Source organism: Rhagoletis pomonella, unplaced genomic scaffold, assembly GCF_013731165.1.
Source record: "Rhagoletis pomonella isolate Grant_MI unplaced genomic scaffold, Rhpom_1.0 Rhpom_scaffold_02990, whole genome shotgun sequence".
In the NCBI taxonomy this organism is placed as follows: domain Eukaryota; kingdom Metazoa; phylum Arthropoda; class Insecta; order Diptera; family Tephritidae; genus Rhagoletis; species Rhagoletis pomonella.
This window is the reverse complement of record NW_023461543.1, coordinates 1-16,405: the sequence shown is the minus strand read 5'-3', so window position 1 is coordinate 16,405 and position 16,405 is coordinate 1. Positions and strand designations below refer to the sequence as shown.

Genomic DNA, 16,405 nt, shown 5'->3' with positions numbered 1-16,405 from the left:
TTTTCGTGTTATATTTTTCAAAGTAACATATTTTTGGTAAAGAAGAACATACATATGTAGGGGAATTTTTCTGTGATCGATGGAATCATACAGGCACACAAAAGAACAGTTGTGGGCGAGACACTACGCTACTGATTTTCAAGGAATTTTTTCTTTAACGCGAATCTGCAGTCAGAGTTTCCAGATTGTCGTGAACAAACATTTTTTTTTTATTTAAAAATAACAATGCCAAAAAAAATAAATGTGTACGTTGAAGCTGCCGATTTGCGTGAAACTTACACCTTGTAATTCTCGTCCGAAAAAGCCAAATCAAGATATTTTGAAGTTTGGTAAATTTTTCTGCTGGAGCAAAAAAAAATAAATATCTGAAGAAATGTAAAAATGCTTACCTTTTCGTGGCTGATAAAAAAAAAATAAGTCAATAGAAAAGAAATATATATTTTTAAAACAAGCTTTCTAAATAAGCACGAGATGGGGTAACATAAATACTGGTTGACCAAATATCTCGACTTCTGCGTCACCTATCGGATTAATTCATCTTTCGTATTGCATTGTCATTGGGTTCTGAGCCAACTGTGAGGTTTCAAGTATCTAGGTCAAGGGGAAGTTTGTCAAAAATTGATTGCAAGATTTGCCCCAAACAAACATACATGCACAGCAAGTTAAATAAAAGCTTGTAAAAAATAACCTCAAACATTTTTATTATTTTTATTTGCTTTAATTTTATTCTAATTTCATATATTTTATTTCATTAATTCGTAATTCATTTAAATTTAATTTTGGTTATTTTTTTTATGTTTATTTTATAAACTTCGTTTTATTTTATTTTTTAATTTTTCGTTTTATTGTATTTTTTTCTTTTCAATTGTCTTTAAATTTTTAACGATTTTTTATTTTTATTATTTTTAATTTTTTTTAATGATTTTTTTCATTTTGATTATACATTTTTTTTTTGGTTTTACTTTTTCAATTATTTTAAATATATTTATTGCCCCATTTTACTCTTATTTGATTTACATTTTTATTTGCTTGCTTTTAATTACATTAAAATTTTTTGTTTCCTAGAAATTTGTTTCATATTCACATTATTTCCTCATTATTTTTTGCATAAATATTCTTTCATGTTTCTATTCATCTTTCAATCCCTCTCTACTGCTGCAGTTTCTCAGCGGACCAACGACTTTTTTCCCACCTAAGTATTCCGCATATGTTTTTCTTGGCAAATTGCCGGCCACACTTGGCCTGCCTGGGCGTATACACAACTCAAAAGCTGAGTAATGTTTCGCTTTTTTCACAAAATTGTTCCGGGCGCATTACACTTCGTATGTAGTATTTATGTGCTTCATTTAAAATATTACGGCAGCATCTATGTATGTCTGTACATATGTATGTAGTATATTAGCAAATAAATGTTTATAAATACATAACATGTACATATGTGTGTATGTGAGTAATAGTGTAGGTTAGTCCACAAAAAATGTAAAAAATCATACATTTCAACTCTAATTTGTCTCAATTTATTTCATTTTTATACACTACAGCAGATATGTATGTATGCAGATCACTTGTAAATAGTTTCATGATTCCAAAGCATCATCACTTGCTTTAGTAAACAATTGGAAACTTACAAAGGTTGACACGCTTTTCCACCACACGCGGAACGCAAACGAAATTCACACAAACGAAAAAGAGTAGATACTAAAAAAAAATTTTTTTTTTAATGAAATTTTTTCACGTTTTAAATCTGTACCAACTCAAAGGAGTACAAAGAGTAAAACGTGTTGCAAATTTTAAGTACTAAAATAATATTGTCGTCGATATCTACTTATGTATAAGAAATAATAAAAATGCCGGTGCTACGTCAATTCTCACACAATCCGCAAACGCGCAGCAATGAGGAATTCATTTTTATACGCTGTGGTAAAAATACAAATGTATGTGAACAAATGTATGCTTCGTTAAGTAATTGCATTAGATTTATATGTAGAAATATATATATGTGAATGCGTGTGTATGTGTGCATTTAAGGCAAAAAGTTACAAAAATAAAATAAAAAATTAAGCATATGTAAGCAAACGCCTGTACATATGTACTACTCGTATATGTACATTTGTACATATGTAAATATGTACAGGCATTTTGCTCTTATTGCTGTACATTAGGGAGCATCACTCTCAAAAAAAAAAATAAATAAATAAATAAAAAACGGTACAGATTTCTCAGCGGAAGTATAAAATTTATTACAGAATACCGCCAAAATATTTCGGAAAAATAATCAGATTCACCTGAGCTGGACCGATTTGAAAATATTCATAAAAATCTAATTATATATTGTGAATCCGTTGATAAAATTTTTCAACAGTTTTATACAGACCATTTAAGGTTTAACTCGTCTATCATCTAGTTAAGCTAATTTTTAGGAAAAATATTTTAAAACCCTTTTTTTTTTTAAACTAGATTTTTGTATTTTTTTTGGAAATCGGATCAGCTTATGTTAATCTTAATATTTTTCCGAAATATTTTGGCGAAGATCTTAAAATATAATAAATTTTACAACTCGGATGGGAAAACCGCAACTTTCTTTGGTGAGGTACCCTAATGCACATATGTACATATGTATATTATGGCTACTACTACGAAAAATTAAAAATTTGCCTATTCTATCAGCCGCTGTTACGTTAGTTTTGGCACCTTCCTAGCAAACACTGCCCGCCTGCCCGCCTTCTCAGCCTATAAATTTATTTTTTGTATTCTTTTTTTTTATTTTTTCTTAACATTTCCATTTGCACATTTGGCCATACATACAAATTACCAAATGGTCGCCGTTTTTACTGTTGAATTTAATTTTTTAAATAAACAATTGTTATTTCCAAGACGTATTTCAAAAACAATTTATCACAGTTGTGTGCCATACGTTCGATGGTTTTTATGGAATAGCTGGTGAGAGAACCATGCCTTCTGTTTGGGAATAAGTGTACTATGAATATGTGTATGTACATATAGTCAGCGTCAAAAATATGAATACCCTGACGTTTTGACGATTTTATTTATTTATATTTTCCATACCAAAATTGTAAAGAAGACGATAAGAATCAAGGTAAAGATGATGATAAAAAACTCGAAGATAATGAAAAGGATAGAGGTAGCGACTAAAATGGAGATATAGAGAGGAATAGAGATAAATATGTAGAAAGAAATAATGGTAAAGGTACAACTGAAGATTAGGGTGTTATGTAATTTTATGTTGCCCCCTCACTTCATCTTGTTATATTTTATACTTTTTTTAACTTTTTTTAGTTAGTAATTTTTAAATTAATAAATTTTTTAATATCTTTTCATAACTTTTTAAAATTTTAATACAGGGACCGTTAAACCCAGGACTTTTTATAGATCATTGCAAAATATAATTCAAAAATAATCAATATTTTTTATCTTTTAACCGGCTCTTTAAGGCTGGTATGCAGCTCCCAAGAAATCGGTCAAGAAAAATTTGCCATTATTTCGCGTGTGTCCAAGGAATTCTGACATTTTTGATACTTCACAGCCTGTTGCCTCACTCTTTCCTCAAGAAATAATGGAACGGGCATATATTTCTGTTGCAAACCTGGGTTGCCTTGTGCTCTTTTTTCACAAAAAACTTTAGAAAACCGTAGTAAAAAGCGTAGCAAATTGCTTAAGAACTGCGTACTGTCTGAAGCCCTTCATGCAGCTCTTAAGAAAACGGTCAAGAAAAAATTGCCATTATTTCGCGTGTGTCCAAGGAATTTTGACATTTTTGATACCTCATAGCCTGTTGCCTCACTCTTTCCTCAAGAAATAATGGAACGGGCATATATTTCTGTTGCAAACCTGGGTTGCCTTGTGCTCTTTTTTCACAAATAACTTTAGAAAACCGTAGTAGAAAGCGTAGTAAATTTCTTAAGAACTGCGTACTGCCTTAAGGAAATTTGACTCAAGAAAATTTCTTAGCCATTTCTTGTACGTCATTTTATATGGAGTTTTTGCTTTTCTTGAGAGCTGCATACAGGCCTTTAGGATGAAGACTGCGTTTTTAAGATCGTTTTAAAGTTTTTATGATCTGCAAAAATTAAGTCTGAAAATAGGGGCTATTATAACACGATCGTCAAAATAAAAATAAAAAACGCTTATTTTTAATCAAGAAAACAAAAATTATTCATAATCGAGAAAATTCAAAATCAAAACAACGGCTAAATTTTACCGGAAAAATAGAAATCAAATTTTAACGGTCAGCGTATGATTTTTGTTATAAAGATCATAACCGTAACGGTCTTTATGTTACGTTTTGTTTGTTTTTAAAATATTTTAATTTTTGGTTTATTTCTTTAAAAAAATTTTTTCGTTTTAACATTTTTTTAGTAATTTTTTTTTAGTTATTTAATTTTTTTTTATACTTTTTCATGTTCTAAATTGATTTTTATACTTTTTTATATTACAATATTTTTTAATTGTTTATTCTTCGTTTTCATAAAGTTTTTTATATTTTGTAATTTATTATAATTTTTCTATATGCATATGTATCTATTTTTAATTTTTTAATTTTTTTAATAAAGAAAATAAAAATTATTTTTAGTCGAGAAAATTTAAAATCATAAGACAACGGTTTAATTTGACCGGAAAAATGGAAATCAAATTTTAGCCGTTACTGTCTCTGTTTTTTATTTGCTTTTAAAATAGTTTATTATTTGCTTTTAAAATTTTTGGTTAATTTTTATTTTTTTATTAATTTTTTTCGTTTTAACAATTTTTTTTAAATATTTTTTTAAATTCTTTTTTTTTAATTTTTTTACTTTTTCGTGTTCTATATTGATTTTTATACTTTTTCATACATTAATCTTTTATAATTTTTTATTCTTCGTTTTCATAAAGTTTATTATTTTGTGTAATTTCTTATAAGTTTTCTATATGCATATGCATAAATTTTTTATTTTTTCATTTTATCTATTGCTTTTTAATACTTTTTTAATCGTTTTTTTTATTTTTATTTTATTTTTTTATTGATATTTTACTTTATATTTATTTATTTATTTATAATTATTCGACTGCCAAACACACAAATTTGAACATGTGGGCATGTCATACATGAACACTTCAATATTTCATTTCCTATTTGCCAAGAATTTCTGCTTCACTTCAAATACAGTCATTTGCTACTAATTGCATTTGTCAGATATCGACAAAACAATATTTCCCTTGTACCAAGAAGGAAAAACAAAAAGAAAAAAAAATGCTGAAAACAGCAAATGCTAAATGGCTTTTATAATTTCTTTAACAATTGCTCAAACGCTTTTCGCTGCTTTACACCGAGCAGATTGAACTAGTAAGAACAGATGCTGTGCTTTATATGGGGAGAGGGGTTTTTATTGTATATTCTTTGTTTTAAAAAGTTTTTATAATATTTGCTCTATTCTTTCTTCACATTTTCTTTTATCTTTTACTGAACAGTGTTTTCTTGGATGGTGCCAAGAATACGAACACTCAACCTAGTCATAAGTATGTGCTATCTAGACGGAGGCTACTAGTCTTATCAAAGTTGTTGATCGACTGCGTCAAGTTGATTAAACTTTCATTCTTTACGTATCTGCATGTTCGGTTGTGTATGCATTTGTATTTTAAGGCATGTGTGTGTGTGTGTGTATGTAGAAGATTATTATTAATAGCGGTCTATTTATTTAGACAGTTATATTGTGCTTATTAGTTAACGCTTTGTTAGTGACTCTGCTTTGGCTCTGATATTTGCAGGCAGCCAATATTTGCACACTAATCAGAGTGCAAATAATAAATAATTCGACGAACCACGAGTTCAACACAATAGAAGGTCTTTGTTATATCTGTAGCGATGAAAAATATTTATGTAATATTACTGTAACATTTTTTCATGGTATTTGTAAAAATTTTGAGCTTTAAAGAGCTTGAGCTATTCATGAAGTTGCCAGCATAAAAATTCGTCTTCGCTTAATTTTTGTTTTTCATAAAATCTTTAAACTCATCTCACCTTTTCCTCTCTCTCTCTTTGCACAGACTGTCCAGACATCTTGGCGACCTCAGCTGCCGTTACCCAAAGAACTTGACAACTCCACCGATGAGCCAGACGACTCAAACGTTGACGCCGTCGACATGGAGCGCTCACAAATAGCTCACAACGCAACGTCGTCACACGCCAACAGCCGAAAAGACAATTCCCTAAGCGCCTCACAAGCGTCCACGAATCATACGCCCGCCAGCAGCGCTTCGAATAAGAAGTGGTCCTTTGGGCGCCTCTTTCGTCGGAAGAAAGATATTGCCTCGGATTCATCGTCTGAAGAGGATCGCAAAGCTGGCTTTGTACCCACCCAAAGAAATGCACGCCATGCCACCACCAGCAGCGGTGGCGGCGGCGGCAGTAGTGCCAATTTGAAAACAAAATCGAGTAATAAATCAAGTAAAGTTAGTCGTAGCAGCAAGTTGAATGGCGCCAGTTTCGATCACATCGTCATCAATCCGCAGACAGGCGCTCTAATAGCACCACCACATCCACCGCAACCACAACATGTGGATCATGAATTCTTTTTACCCGTGGAGACCATTTCACCCACGGAGGCTTACTATCAGAATCAGCAACAACAGCAACAGTACCTCCCGCATGCCGGCGCGCATCCAGCCATTGCAGCTTATATGCGCTCCTCAAACTCGTTGGATCGACGCGCTGCGCGTGCCGCGGTAAAAACACGTTCCGCGCAACGTTTGCCACACGAAAAGGCGCTTGGCGCGCATTCATCCAGCGAGGAAGAGTTGATTTCTTTGAACTCCTCAACTTTTTCGAAATATCGCAGTGATGAGAGCATTCATAGTGGTGGAATGGGTGCCGCCAATAATGCGCAGAGCAGGCGTAGTCGCGCCGCGCGCAATGAGCGCTACTATAAACGGCTGTCGCGTGATGGCGAGCCAAGCAGCGGCCAGGTGCCAGTCATGTATGCGCCACAGCCAACACAACGCTGGAAGACGCAACCAGTGCCGCTCTCTATTTACAATCCATCAGCGCAAGCGACGCCACCTAGCGCTGCTGCCCAGCCGCGCTTAAGAAATACAAGTAGCCTGCAACATGTCGCGCCCTATGTGCAGTGGGGTCAACTACAGCAGCAACAGCAGCCAAAGAATTTGCAGAATAGCGTTAATGATAGCAAGCGCAGCATCAGCTATGACAGCCACATACATTTACAGAATGTCAATGGTCGGCTGCAGACAAAACCGTTGCCACCACCTCCGCCACCACGTGATCCACTGCGACGCGTAAATGTCAGCGGACAGTTGCAGAATGGCAGCGCTGGTGATTTGCGCCCCATTTCGTACGCCTTCGATCAGAGCGGGCTGCCGGCGCTGCCCACTGCTACGCACCGTCTGAGTGGGCGTTGTGTATCAGATGATAAGATTTGGTCGGGACCTGCGGGACCTCATTACCAGTCGGTGCATTCGCTGAATACCCCGCCGGCTGTAGCGCCAGCGCAGCACATGCAGGCCGGCACGCCGCAACAAGCATTTGCGCCCAGTAATACGCCACACCACCGGCGCTTCATTACGCGCGCTGAACGTGATGCGCATCCCTCGAAGAAGTCGCTGCCGAACGGTTTGGAACATCACTACGTTGCCGATGCGACACCGCGCTCGCGCAAGCCCATACACATGCTGGAGCCGCACGCGGATGCGACAAGCAAAGATGCGATTGCGGCTGCGAGTATATTGCGCACGACAAAGAGCGGACTACCTTCACCTTCGTCTCAACAGCACGCAAACGACTTTTGGAAACGCTTGGATGCTGGCGCGCAGCATCGAGGTCGAGACGTGCAGCGCACATTCGCGCCGGAGAGCAACGCCAAACCGCGTTCGGTTTCTAGCTCGCGTGTCGGCGAGTTACGCGCTTACCCTATACCTGTTTACTCGGAGGTGCAAAAGCCACACAAGAAGCCGCAGTCGTCACCACAACCCGCCGTTGATGAGGTGGATAACATTGTGTGCGGCAGTTTGCGAATAAAATCGAAGCCGGACAATTCGAGTTCGAATTACGTAGAGATACGCAGCAAGGACTACAGCAAGAGCAGCTCCATGCCGAACCACTACCAGCGACGTTCGGGCGAGATACCAAACACGCCGAACAAGTATGACGAGTACGTGGCCGAGAAGCGCGAACAGCACCACAAACCCATTTTCACGCCTCCCACGCCACCGCAGCGCAAGCTATCCATACCGCCCAGCAGCGCAGCCGAGGTGCCCATATATTTTCCGCGCAAAAAGCCCGCCAATCTTGAGGAGGCCATCAACGAGCTGGAGGCCATCTACAAGTCACTGGGGCTCACCGAGGAGCCAGAGAAGAAGGAACGCATACCAACGCCCAGTGAGTTTGAGAAGTACGCTTTGGCGCACGCCGACGAATACGATGATGAAGATTCGCCTGCAGGCGAGCCCGATCCCATACGCGACGATGTTGCCTATCGTAACATGCAGCTGGCGAATTTGCAGCACAAAACCGTGGAGAAGCAGCCGCCCTTCGGCATACCTATTGGCCCGGTTGTTGCAGCGCCGCAAAACGACTATCTGCATGTTACGTCCATAGTGGAGCCGACCCAACCGGTGGTGGTGAATACGCCCGACATAATCAAAGATGACTTGGCCGTGCGCGCTTTGCGCAAGGACCCGCCTGGCCCCAAGGACAAATTCATGTATCCGTACAGCTCGTTTCAGAAGAAGAATCGCGCGACGCGCACACAATCTGCAAACATTTACAATCTGATACACCGCGACGCTGCCAAGCCATCCGGTGGTGACCTGCACTCATATCTGGAACTGACGCGCAACTTAGATCGCGCCGGCAGCATGTCGGATTTGCGTAAGGACGATAGCGAGACGACCGCAGATGTTCCAGCTACACTGGCGCTATTGCGCAACCTCAAGGAGCAAGATCAGCAGCAGCTGGCTGCGCCAAAGAAACTCTCGATACCTTTCCGTCATCCCAGTCAGGGTGGCGCCATTTGTGCGCTGCCCGAAAAGCTGCCCAGCAGCAGCGTGGCGCACAAAGAGGAAGTACACAAACCGCCTGTGCCGCTGCCGCGCAAGAGTCTCACGCCTGAGCCCACGGCGGCGAATGCGCAAATGGAGGACGCGCTGAATAAGATTGCAATGGATGCGCAAGAGAAGTCCGTCAAGCTGACGAAGGAGCTGCAAGAGTTGCGCAAGGAAGCGCTCATAACTGCAGCGCGTCCGCCTAAAGCCAACACTGAGGAGGAGAAGCTGGAGAAAGATTTGCAGGAAATTGAAGCGGTGTCGGAGGCGGCAAAGCGCTGCGGAAAAATGCTGCTAGACACCTTGCCCGATGCGAACAGCAGTCAAGCGCTGGCGAAGCCACGCAAGTTGCACAAAGAAGGAAAACTCATTGAGGCCATCGATCAAGTTTCGGAGGCGGCCAATGCGGTATGCGAGAAGATATTGAAGGACATTGTGACCACCGAGCCGCCAGTAGTTGTACAGGAGGCGGTGCAAGTGAAGAACATAACACAAGCCAAACAACCAGATGAGTCTCTGGTCATGCCAAACCTTATCAAGAAGCTGGATCCCATACAGTCGAAGCAGATAGAGGCAATCGCTAAGCGTTGCATGCGTCAATTGAGCGAGCTGGCCAGCGGCGATGACAACCCCGACTATGACAATCTGAATCAGGAGCTGCAGCAGAGTGCAGCCAGCAGCGTACAAGCATCATCAGCAGCAGCAGCTGTTGCCACCTGTAACGCCGAACATATACACTCGGAGCCAGCGGCAAAAGTTGATAATATTGTTTGTACCGTTGCAGAAGAAGCAGATGCAGCGCGCGCACGTCAAGCAACGACAGCGCAGAACATTGAGGAAATCGATCAGATCATGCTGGAGTGCGAGGCCAAAATGCGCCAAGGAGCGACAACCGTGTCCAAAGTGTCAGCGCCACCTATTATCATCGCGGAGCGCACGCTGGGCACTGCACGCCAAGGCGGCGCGACAACGCACAGCAGTGGCGATGATCACACGACTGCGCCCAGCATAACCACAAGCAGCTGCAGCAGCAGCAACAATGCTGGCGTCGGTGGCGTCGGCGCCGGTGCCGTCAAAACCGGTGCCAGCACAACAGCCTCCTCGTTTTCCTCATCCAGCGATTGCCTGGCCAAATCATCGAGTCCCTCCGCCAGTCGACGACAATCTTCGAGCATTACCTCCTTCAATCCCTACTCCTCCAGCGATTATATTAAGTCACCAAGTAGTGAATATCATGCACCCAGCACCGATCCAATAAAAACCTTCAGCACCACATCTTACGATGTTCCATCGACCACAAGCGCCACACCGAACATAAGCGCCACAACGAATAGCACATTCAGCTACTCGCCATCGCCACCACCGCCACCGCTAAATTTGACGCCAGTCAGCGCACGCGCCATCGCCGCTACCACAGTCACTGATGCGGCTACGCGTCATTCACAAGAGCGCGCACGTACACGTTCGCTCTCCTCCCCTTCACAGTACAACTCTTCCGAGGAGTTGGCAATGATTTTCGGCATTGGTGAGCAATCGTCGTCGAGGCGTTCACGAACGCGCGAACAACAGCAGCAGTCGGCACAACCGTCTACCACAAATGTTTCAGGTAAAGATGATGATCTCACTACTACTAAATCAGTTCATGCGCCGCCAGCGCCTGTGTCTGTACAAGTGCCATTGACATCATCTAATCATGCATTCGCTCTCCACCATGCATCCATGCTCGATACCGCTACTACTACTACTACTACTACTACCGCTGCAAAAGCTACCCAGCTACACACTAATCCCAATGCTGTTGCTGTTGAACTGACTGTTGCCAAGGCATACGCATGCGCGAAGCCAAGCACTACTAATAAACCAGAACATTTGAATGTCATTGTTGTTGTTGATAATGTAAATGATCGTGTTAGCGTTGTTGATGTTGAAAATGTAACAGGAACTACTACCACTAAGAATCCCATTAGTACTAGTACCATAGCAACCAAAAACTCCTCTACCAAACCCACACACTCCGACACTAAGAGTTCACCTACTATGTTAAGTCCAAGTAGTTGTAAGCTAGCATCCATACCGGAGTCCCCCCCACAAGTTGAGAGCGCGCCAATGGAGTGTGCAACATTAAAACTTTCACCCAATTTTAATAAGATCTATGCTAGTAAAATAAGTATTGTAGTTGATAAGGTAACGGCAGAAGCAGGCAGAATGGGCGTGGTTACACAATGCGATTCGTTGAGCTCCGGCGAAGAGGAAACCTCATCCAATCCCGACTCGGGTAATGTCAGTTTAGCAGATTTTCCGTTGTGCGCACAAACAAATAATGCATGCTTACAGCTCGAGAGCGTGTGTAATAGTCGTTTTGAGGTTAGAAAGAATTTCGTGAGTGAGGTATCCATAGTGGGCGGGGTTTCGAAGGAAGTTCAAGACGCTAGAAGTGTTGGTGAAGCTGGAGCAGATGTTACCGAATTTCCACCACCGCCAAGCGAAGAGGAATTACGCGATAGTTTGGGAGAGGAAAAGAACGAAAATGGTTTGGGTAATGGGGCGTGTGAGAGAGTAGAGGCTGAGCAGGAAATTGAGCGGGAATTGAAGCGCGAAAACCAAGAAGATGAGAGAGTAGAAGTGAAGGCAAGTGATCATATTGCAAGCGAAGCTCAAAAAGAGCATGAAACTCGAGTAGGCAGCAGGCTAGAAGTGATCACAAAGAAGCACAGTACTAGCGACACTCAGGAGGTGGATGAACGTAGTAAAGACAGAAGTTATGTAACCATCTTCAGGGACACTTCAACCCATGACCGGGAACAGATTAGCTTAGAGGATAGAGGAGATAGTTTTTCGAGTGAAGTCAGAGAGCCTCCCGCGTCTATAGATGATTCAAAGTTCCAAAACAGCACGCCCATCAAGCGCAAAATTAGTAGGAGCGACCTACTCGAGGTGGATGACACGCAACACTTAATAGAATTAGCACAGTTGGTGAGGAGTAGTGGTTCGAGAAGAAATAGCGCATCTGCGTCCGATGTAGAATGCTCCACAAGTGAAAGCCAAAATCGCGCGCCCATCGAGTGTGCGTACAAGTCTCCAGCGCGCATTAGCACCGAATTAGATCATTTGCGGCTGGCGTTTTCAGAACTTTTACAAAGAAATTTAACCGAAGTCGATGAGTTGCCAAGCATTGTAGAAGAAGAGGATGCGGTAGAGTGTTGCGTCACGGCTAGCCAAGTAGCGAGAAGTGATGAATCGTCGCTCAACCTCACAGATAAAGCATACGATACGCTACCACCACGCAAGCGCAGCATAGTCTTTGAGACACCGCCACTTAATCTGAATATCTCTGAAGTGAAAATTAGCTACTGTCCCACTGATAGCCAAGAAAGTGACAGTTGTCCATCCGATACTTTGACACAAATAGCAAAATGCACTACCGAGGTGGAGCAACTCAATTCAGCACTCAGCGAATTGCCACAGAGTGTGGCCGCCGAAGAGGAGGAGGAGACGGAGGCGGAAGAAACGCGCGACGACTTCAAACCGGCCGCATCCACGGTGACTGGTCTACTGCCTTGGCGGCGCAGAAAATCTACTTTAGTGGACGGGGATGGTCAAGCGCTCGACGATGAGAAGCCTTCAACCAGCGCTGCGGCGGCGAAAAATCAGCGGCACGCCCTCTCAGTATTCGGTGAATTGCGTCCGGCTGCGGGGGCGGCGGCGGCGGCAGCGGGTAGCTTGACAACACTTGAACACGTGCTGTTGGCTTGTTCGTTGGGCGTTATCACACCCATAGATCTATATACAATGTGCCTGATCATAATTGGCATGATAACTATAATAGCGATTGTTTTGTTTTGATTGAGTGGTGGCTTCAGATTCACTCGGCGCTTGCGCTAACGAGTTTCGAGTTAAAGCAAATGTTGTCTTTTGTAGTTGTTGAAAATACCTAAGCCACTTTACACACTTTGAACGTAAAATAAAATTGCACATTGTTAAGTTTGGTAGAATGATGGATGAGATATGAAGATGAATAAAAGGGTAGAAAATAAAAGCGAAATGGAAAGAATATTTGAGCGTTTTTTTTAAAATGAGTTCCAATTTTGTATAAGTGGAAAATGCACTCACTTACAATTACATACATAAATATTGTACACATGCATACGATTGTATTTGTTGTTAGTTGTAGCTATAAGGTGACCAACTAATCATTTTTATATTCTTATTTTTTGAGTTAATTAACAAATTCAACCAAAACGATTAACGTTTTATAAGTAAATATAGTAAAATTTATCGATACAGTTGCTGCAATATATTTTTTAATTTTGAAAAAATTTCTGAAAGTTACATTTTTTTCATTGAAAAACAAATATTTGTGAAAAAACTTGTTATAAAACCGAGGTCTTAATCTTTATTTATAGCTATTTTTTCTAAATAAATTTAGATTTTTTAAAGAAAAATATTCAGAAAACATTTTTGTAAAAAATACTAGATTTTTTATTGAAATTGATTGATTTTATTCTAATATTTTTGTATATATTTTTGGAAATAATTTTTTTTTGTATACAAAACGATCTAAAACTGCATAATTATTTTTTTTATTCAAAATAAATTATTAAATAAAAACAATTTATAATGAATGAAATAAATTTACGGAAAATAAATTTTTTCATAAAACTTTTCTTGAATAGATATTTGTTTATTTTGTTTTATTTTTCCTATATATTTAGAAAAAATTGTTCAAAAACTTCTTTTGCAAGCAAATTTATTATATTCAAAAACATATTTTAAGTGAAGTTACATACAAACATATTTTAAGTGTGGTTACATACTTATTTTTATATAGAAATATATTTTTCAATAGAAATATTTTTGGACAATTCTTAAAAAATATAAATGAAACCAGAGAAAAAAGTTTATACAAATCATTCCATTTACTAAAATATATATATACAGTATCGGTCATATCTATAGCACGCGTTTTCAAAGAGATATTGTGTGCCACTTATGTTTATTTATTTATTTTTAAGAATTTTCAATTAAAATATAGTTCTTTCTCTAACAAAACCCATACAAACCCAAGTTTAACAATTTGTAGAATACTACAAAAAAGTGCAACAAATTTTCATATAAATTTCAAACTTTTTTCTCGGAAGTGTTAGAATTTTTCTGAATACACAGTTTTATAGCCCAATCAATTGTAGTCTGATAATGTGCAAGTTTCAAGTGGCTAAAGGTTACCTTTGATTTTTTAGAATTTTTTTCGCCAAAGGTGTTGCGGTTTTCTTCCATATACAAATAAATTGAGTTTATTCATTATATGGAAGCCAATGCGACAAAAAAAATTCTAAAAAATTAACGGTAATTCGTAGCAACTTGAAATTTGCACATTATCAGACTAAAATTGCAGGGGCTAAAAAACTGTGTACTCAAAATTCTAACACTTCCGAGAAAAAAGTTTGAAATTTAGGTGAAATTTTGTTGCACGTTTTTGAAGTTTTCTACAAGTTTTTAAACTTGGGTATATATGGGGTTTGTCTGAAAATGAACTAGATTTTAATTGAAAATTCTTAAAAATAAATAAATAAACATAATTGGCACACAATATCACTATGAAATGGCGTGCTATAGATATGACCGATACTGTATATATATAAATATTAAAACACACCTTCAATAAAAATTTTAAGGTCTTAGTACCAAAACCAACGGAGTTACATGCTATTTTTGTTTTTTCAATTTCTACCTCTTTTTGATACGCTTTTTTTGTTTCTCCTGTAAAGTTCAAAATTTGCTGGTTAGGGACTTTGTGAGTTAAGGTGACGACGATATGTTTGTATTTTGCAAAATTTGTTTTCAAAAAATTTTTATCCACAAAATTTATTCTAATATTTTTAGGATAAAAGTAATTTTTTTACATTTTCTTGCAGAAAAAATTTATTTCTTAAAAAACTAAAAAGAGATTTTCAAAATTTTAAAGGCTTTTTCTTTTAATTTTGGTTTTTTTTTAATATTTTGTTTTCCAAGTCTTTTTACAAAAACATATTTTTTCGAAAATAAAATTTTTTTGGAATAGTTTTTTTGCATACATATTTTTTATACTTATTTTTCATAGTTAACAAATTTTTTCCGAGTTTTTTGAATATTTCACAAAAAAAGTATTTTTTAAAAGTATTTGTTTTTCAATAAATTTTTATAGGCAATTTGTCTCCAAAAACTTAATTTTTATCAGTGCTAACTACTTTTATATTCTAATCCAAAACACTTCCTCTTACATATATAGTACCGCATACAACGAATGCTTTTATTTCAAAATATCGTTTCAACATGCGACGAATTCGAGATTTATTACAACGAAATTTGCTGACAAAAACGAAAAGTAGTTTTTAATCAAAATTTATTATTTTGTAAGTGGGTAAAGTATTTGTTCAACCTAGTTGCAATATATACTAAAAGTACGATGTATCCATACTTTTTTAATGTACTGTAAAATTAACGAAAATTCTTTTTTTTTTTGTAGTGTGTAAATTAATTTTAAATTGAACAATTTTATGAAACTCAATTCAATGAAATTTCATTTAATTAATAAAAAAAATTAAATAAAATCTCCCCAATTTACTAACACTACTTTAATTTTATATTCTAAAATTATTATTTTACATTTAGTCATAGCAAACAACTCATGGCCACGTGAAAACACTCCGAAATTGTGCATTTTCGTTCTGTATAATTTTTTTTTTTGTACATATTTACATATTTTCATACACACATAATATATGTTTTATATAGTGTACTGCATATACATATGTATGTATATACAATATAAATTTGTAATATCCTATTTTAATATTAGACTGCAACTTGTGCCAATGATATTTTCCTTTTTTTGTATTGTTGCTCATTTTCATTTCGATACGAATTTTGTTTAAAAAAAATTCAACAATCAGTATGTATCAAACTACTCATACACATTCATATATAAAATAATTAATTAATCGAAAAATAATTCATTTCACAAATTTAATTTTTTTTAACGCGCCTCAGTCGTTTTCTTGTAAGTTTTTTTGTACGATTTTTATTAAAAGCAAATCTTATTTTTTCTTTCCCTTATATTTTCAGCTCAAGCCGTAGTCTAAGCATTTACAAAAAAAAAAAACAAGTCAAACAATGCTAACAATAATTTTTAATTGCATATTACACAAAAAAAAAAATAATAATAATGAACCAAACGCCAACGAATTTTAATTTTATTTTTTAATTTAACTACAAAATACATAAACCAAACTCTGGAGCATTTCATTTATTTTTAATTTAAAAATTTGTTAAAAAAAAAACGAAGAAATTTATATTTACTATACTTATACTCATTGTA

General features: G+C 37.6%; 1 protein-coding gene across 2 annotated transcripts; it reads left to right on the top strand.

Moving 5' to 3' along the window:
• Window positions 1–6,018: 6,018 nt before the first annotated feature.
• LOC118753876 lies at window positions 6,019–13,104 on the top strand. Of its 2 annotated transcripts, XM_036488751.1 has the most exons (2): window positions 6,019–11,774; window positions 11,820–13,104. In XM_036488751.1, the coding sequence occupies exons 1-2, from the start codon at window positions 6,136–6,138 to the stop codon at window positions 12,892–12,894; spliced, it is 6,714 nt and encodes a 2,237-aa protein (XP_036344644.1). In that variant the 5' UTR covers window positions 6,019–6,135; the 3' UTR covers window positions 12,895–13,104. The 2 variants fall into 2 exon arrangements, with proteins under 2 accessions (XP_036344644.1, XP_036344643.1); XM_036488750.1 differs by having other exon boundaries at window positions 6,019–13,104.
• The last annotated feature ends 3,301 nt before the right edge of the window (window positions 13,105–16,405 follow it).

Bases quoted from the DNA above. Each gene is read 5' to 3' on its own strand.
- LOC118753876 (XM_036488750.1), top strand. From the start codon at position 6,136: ATGGAGCGCTCACAAATAGCTCACAACGCAACGTCGTCACACGCCAAC.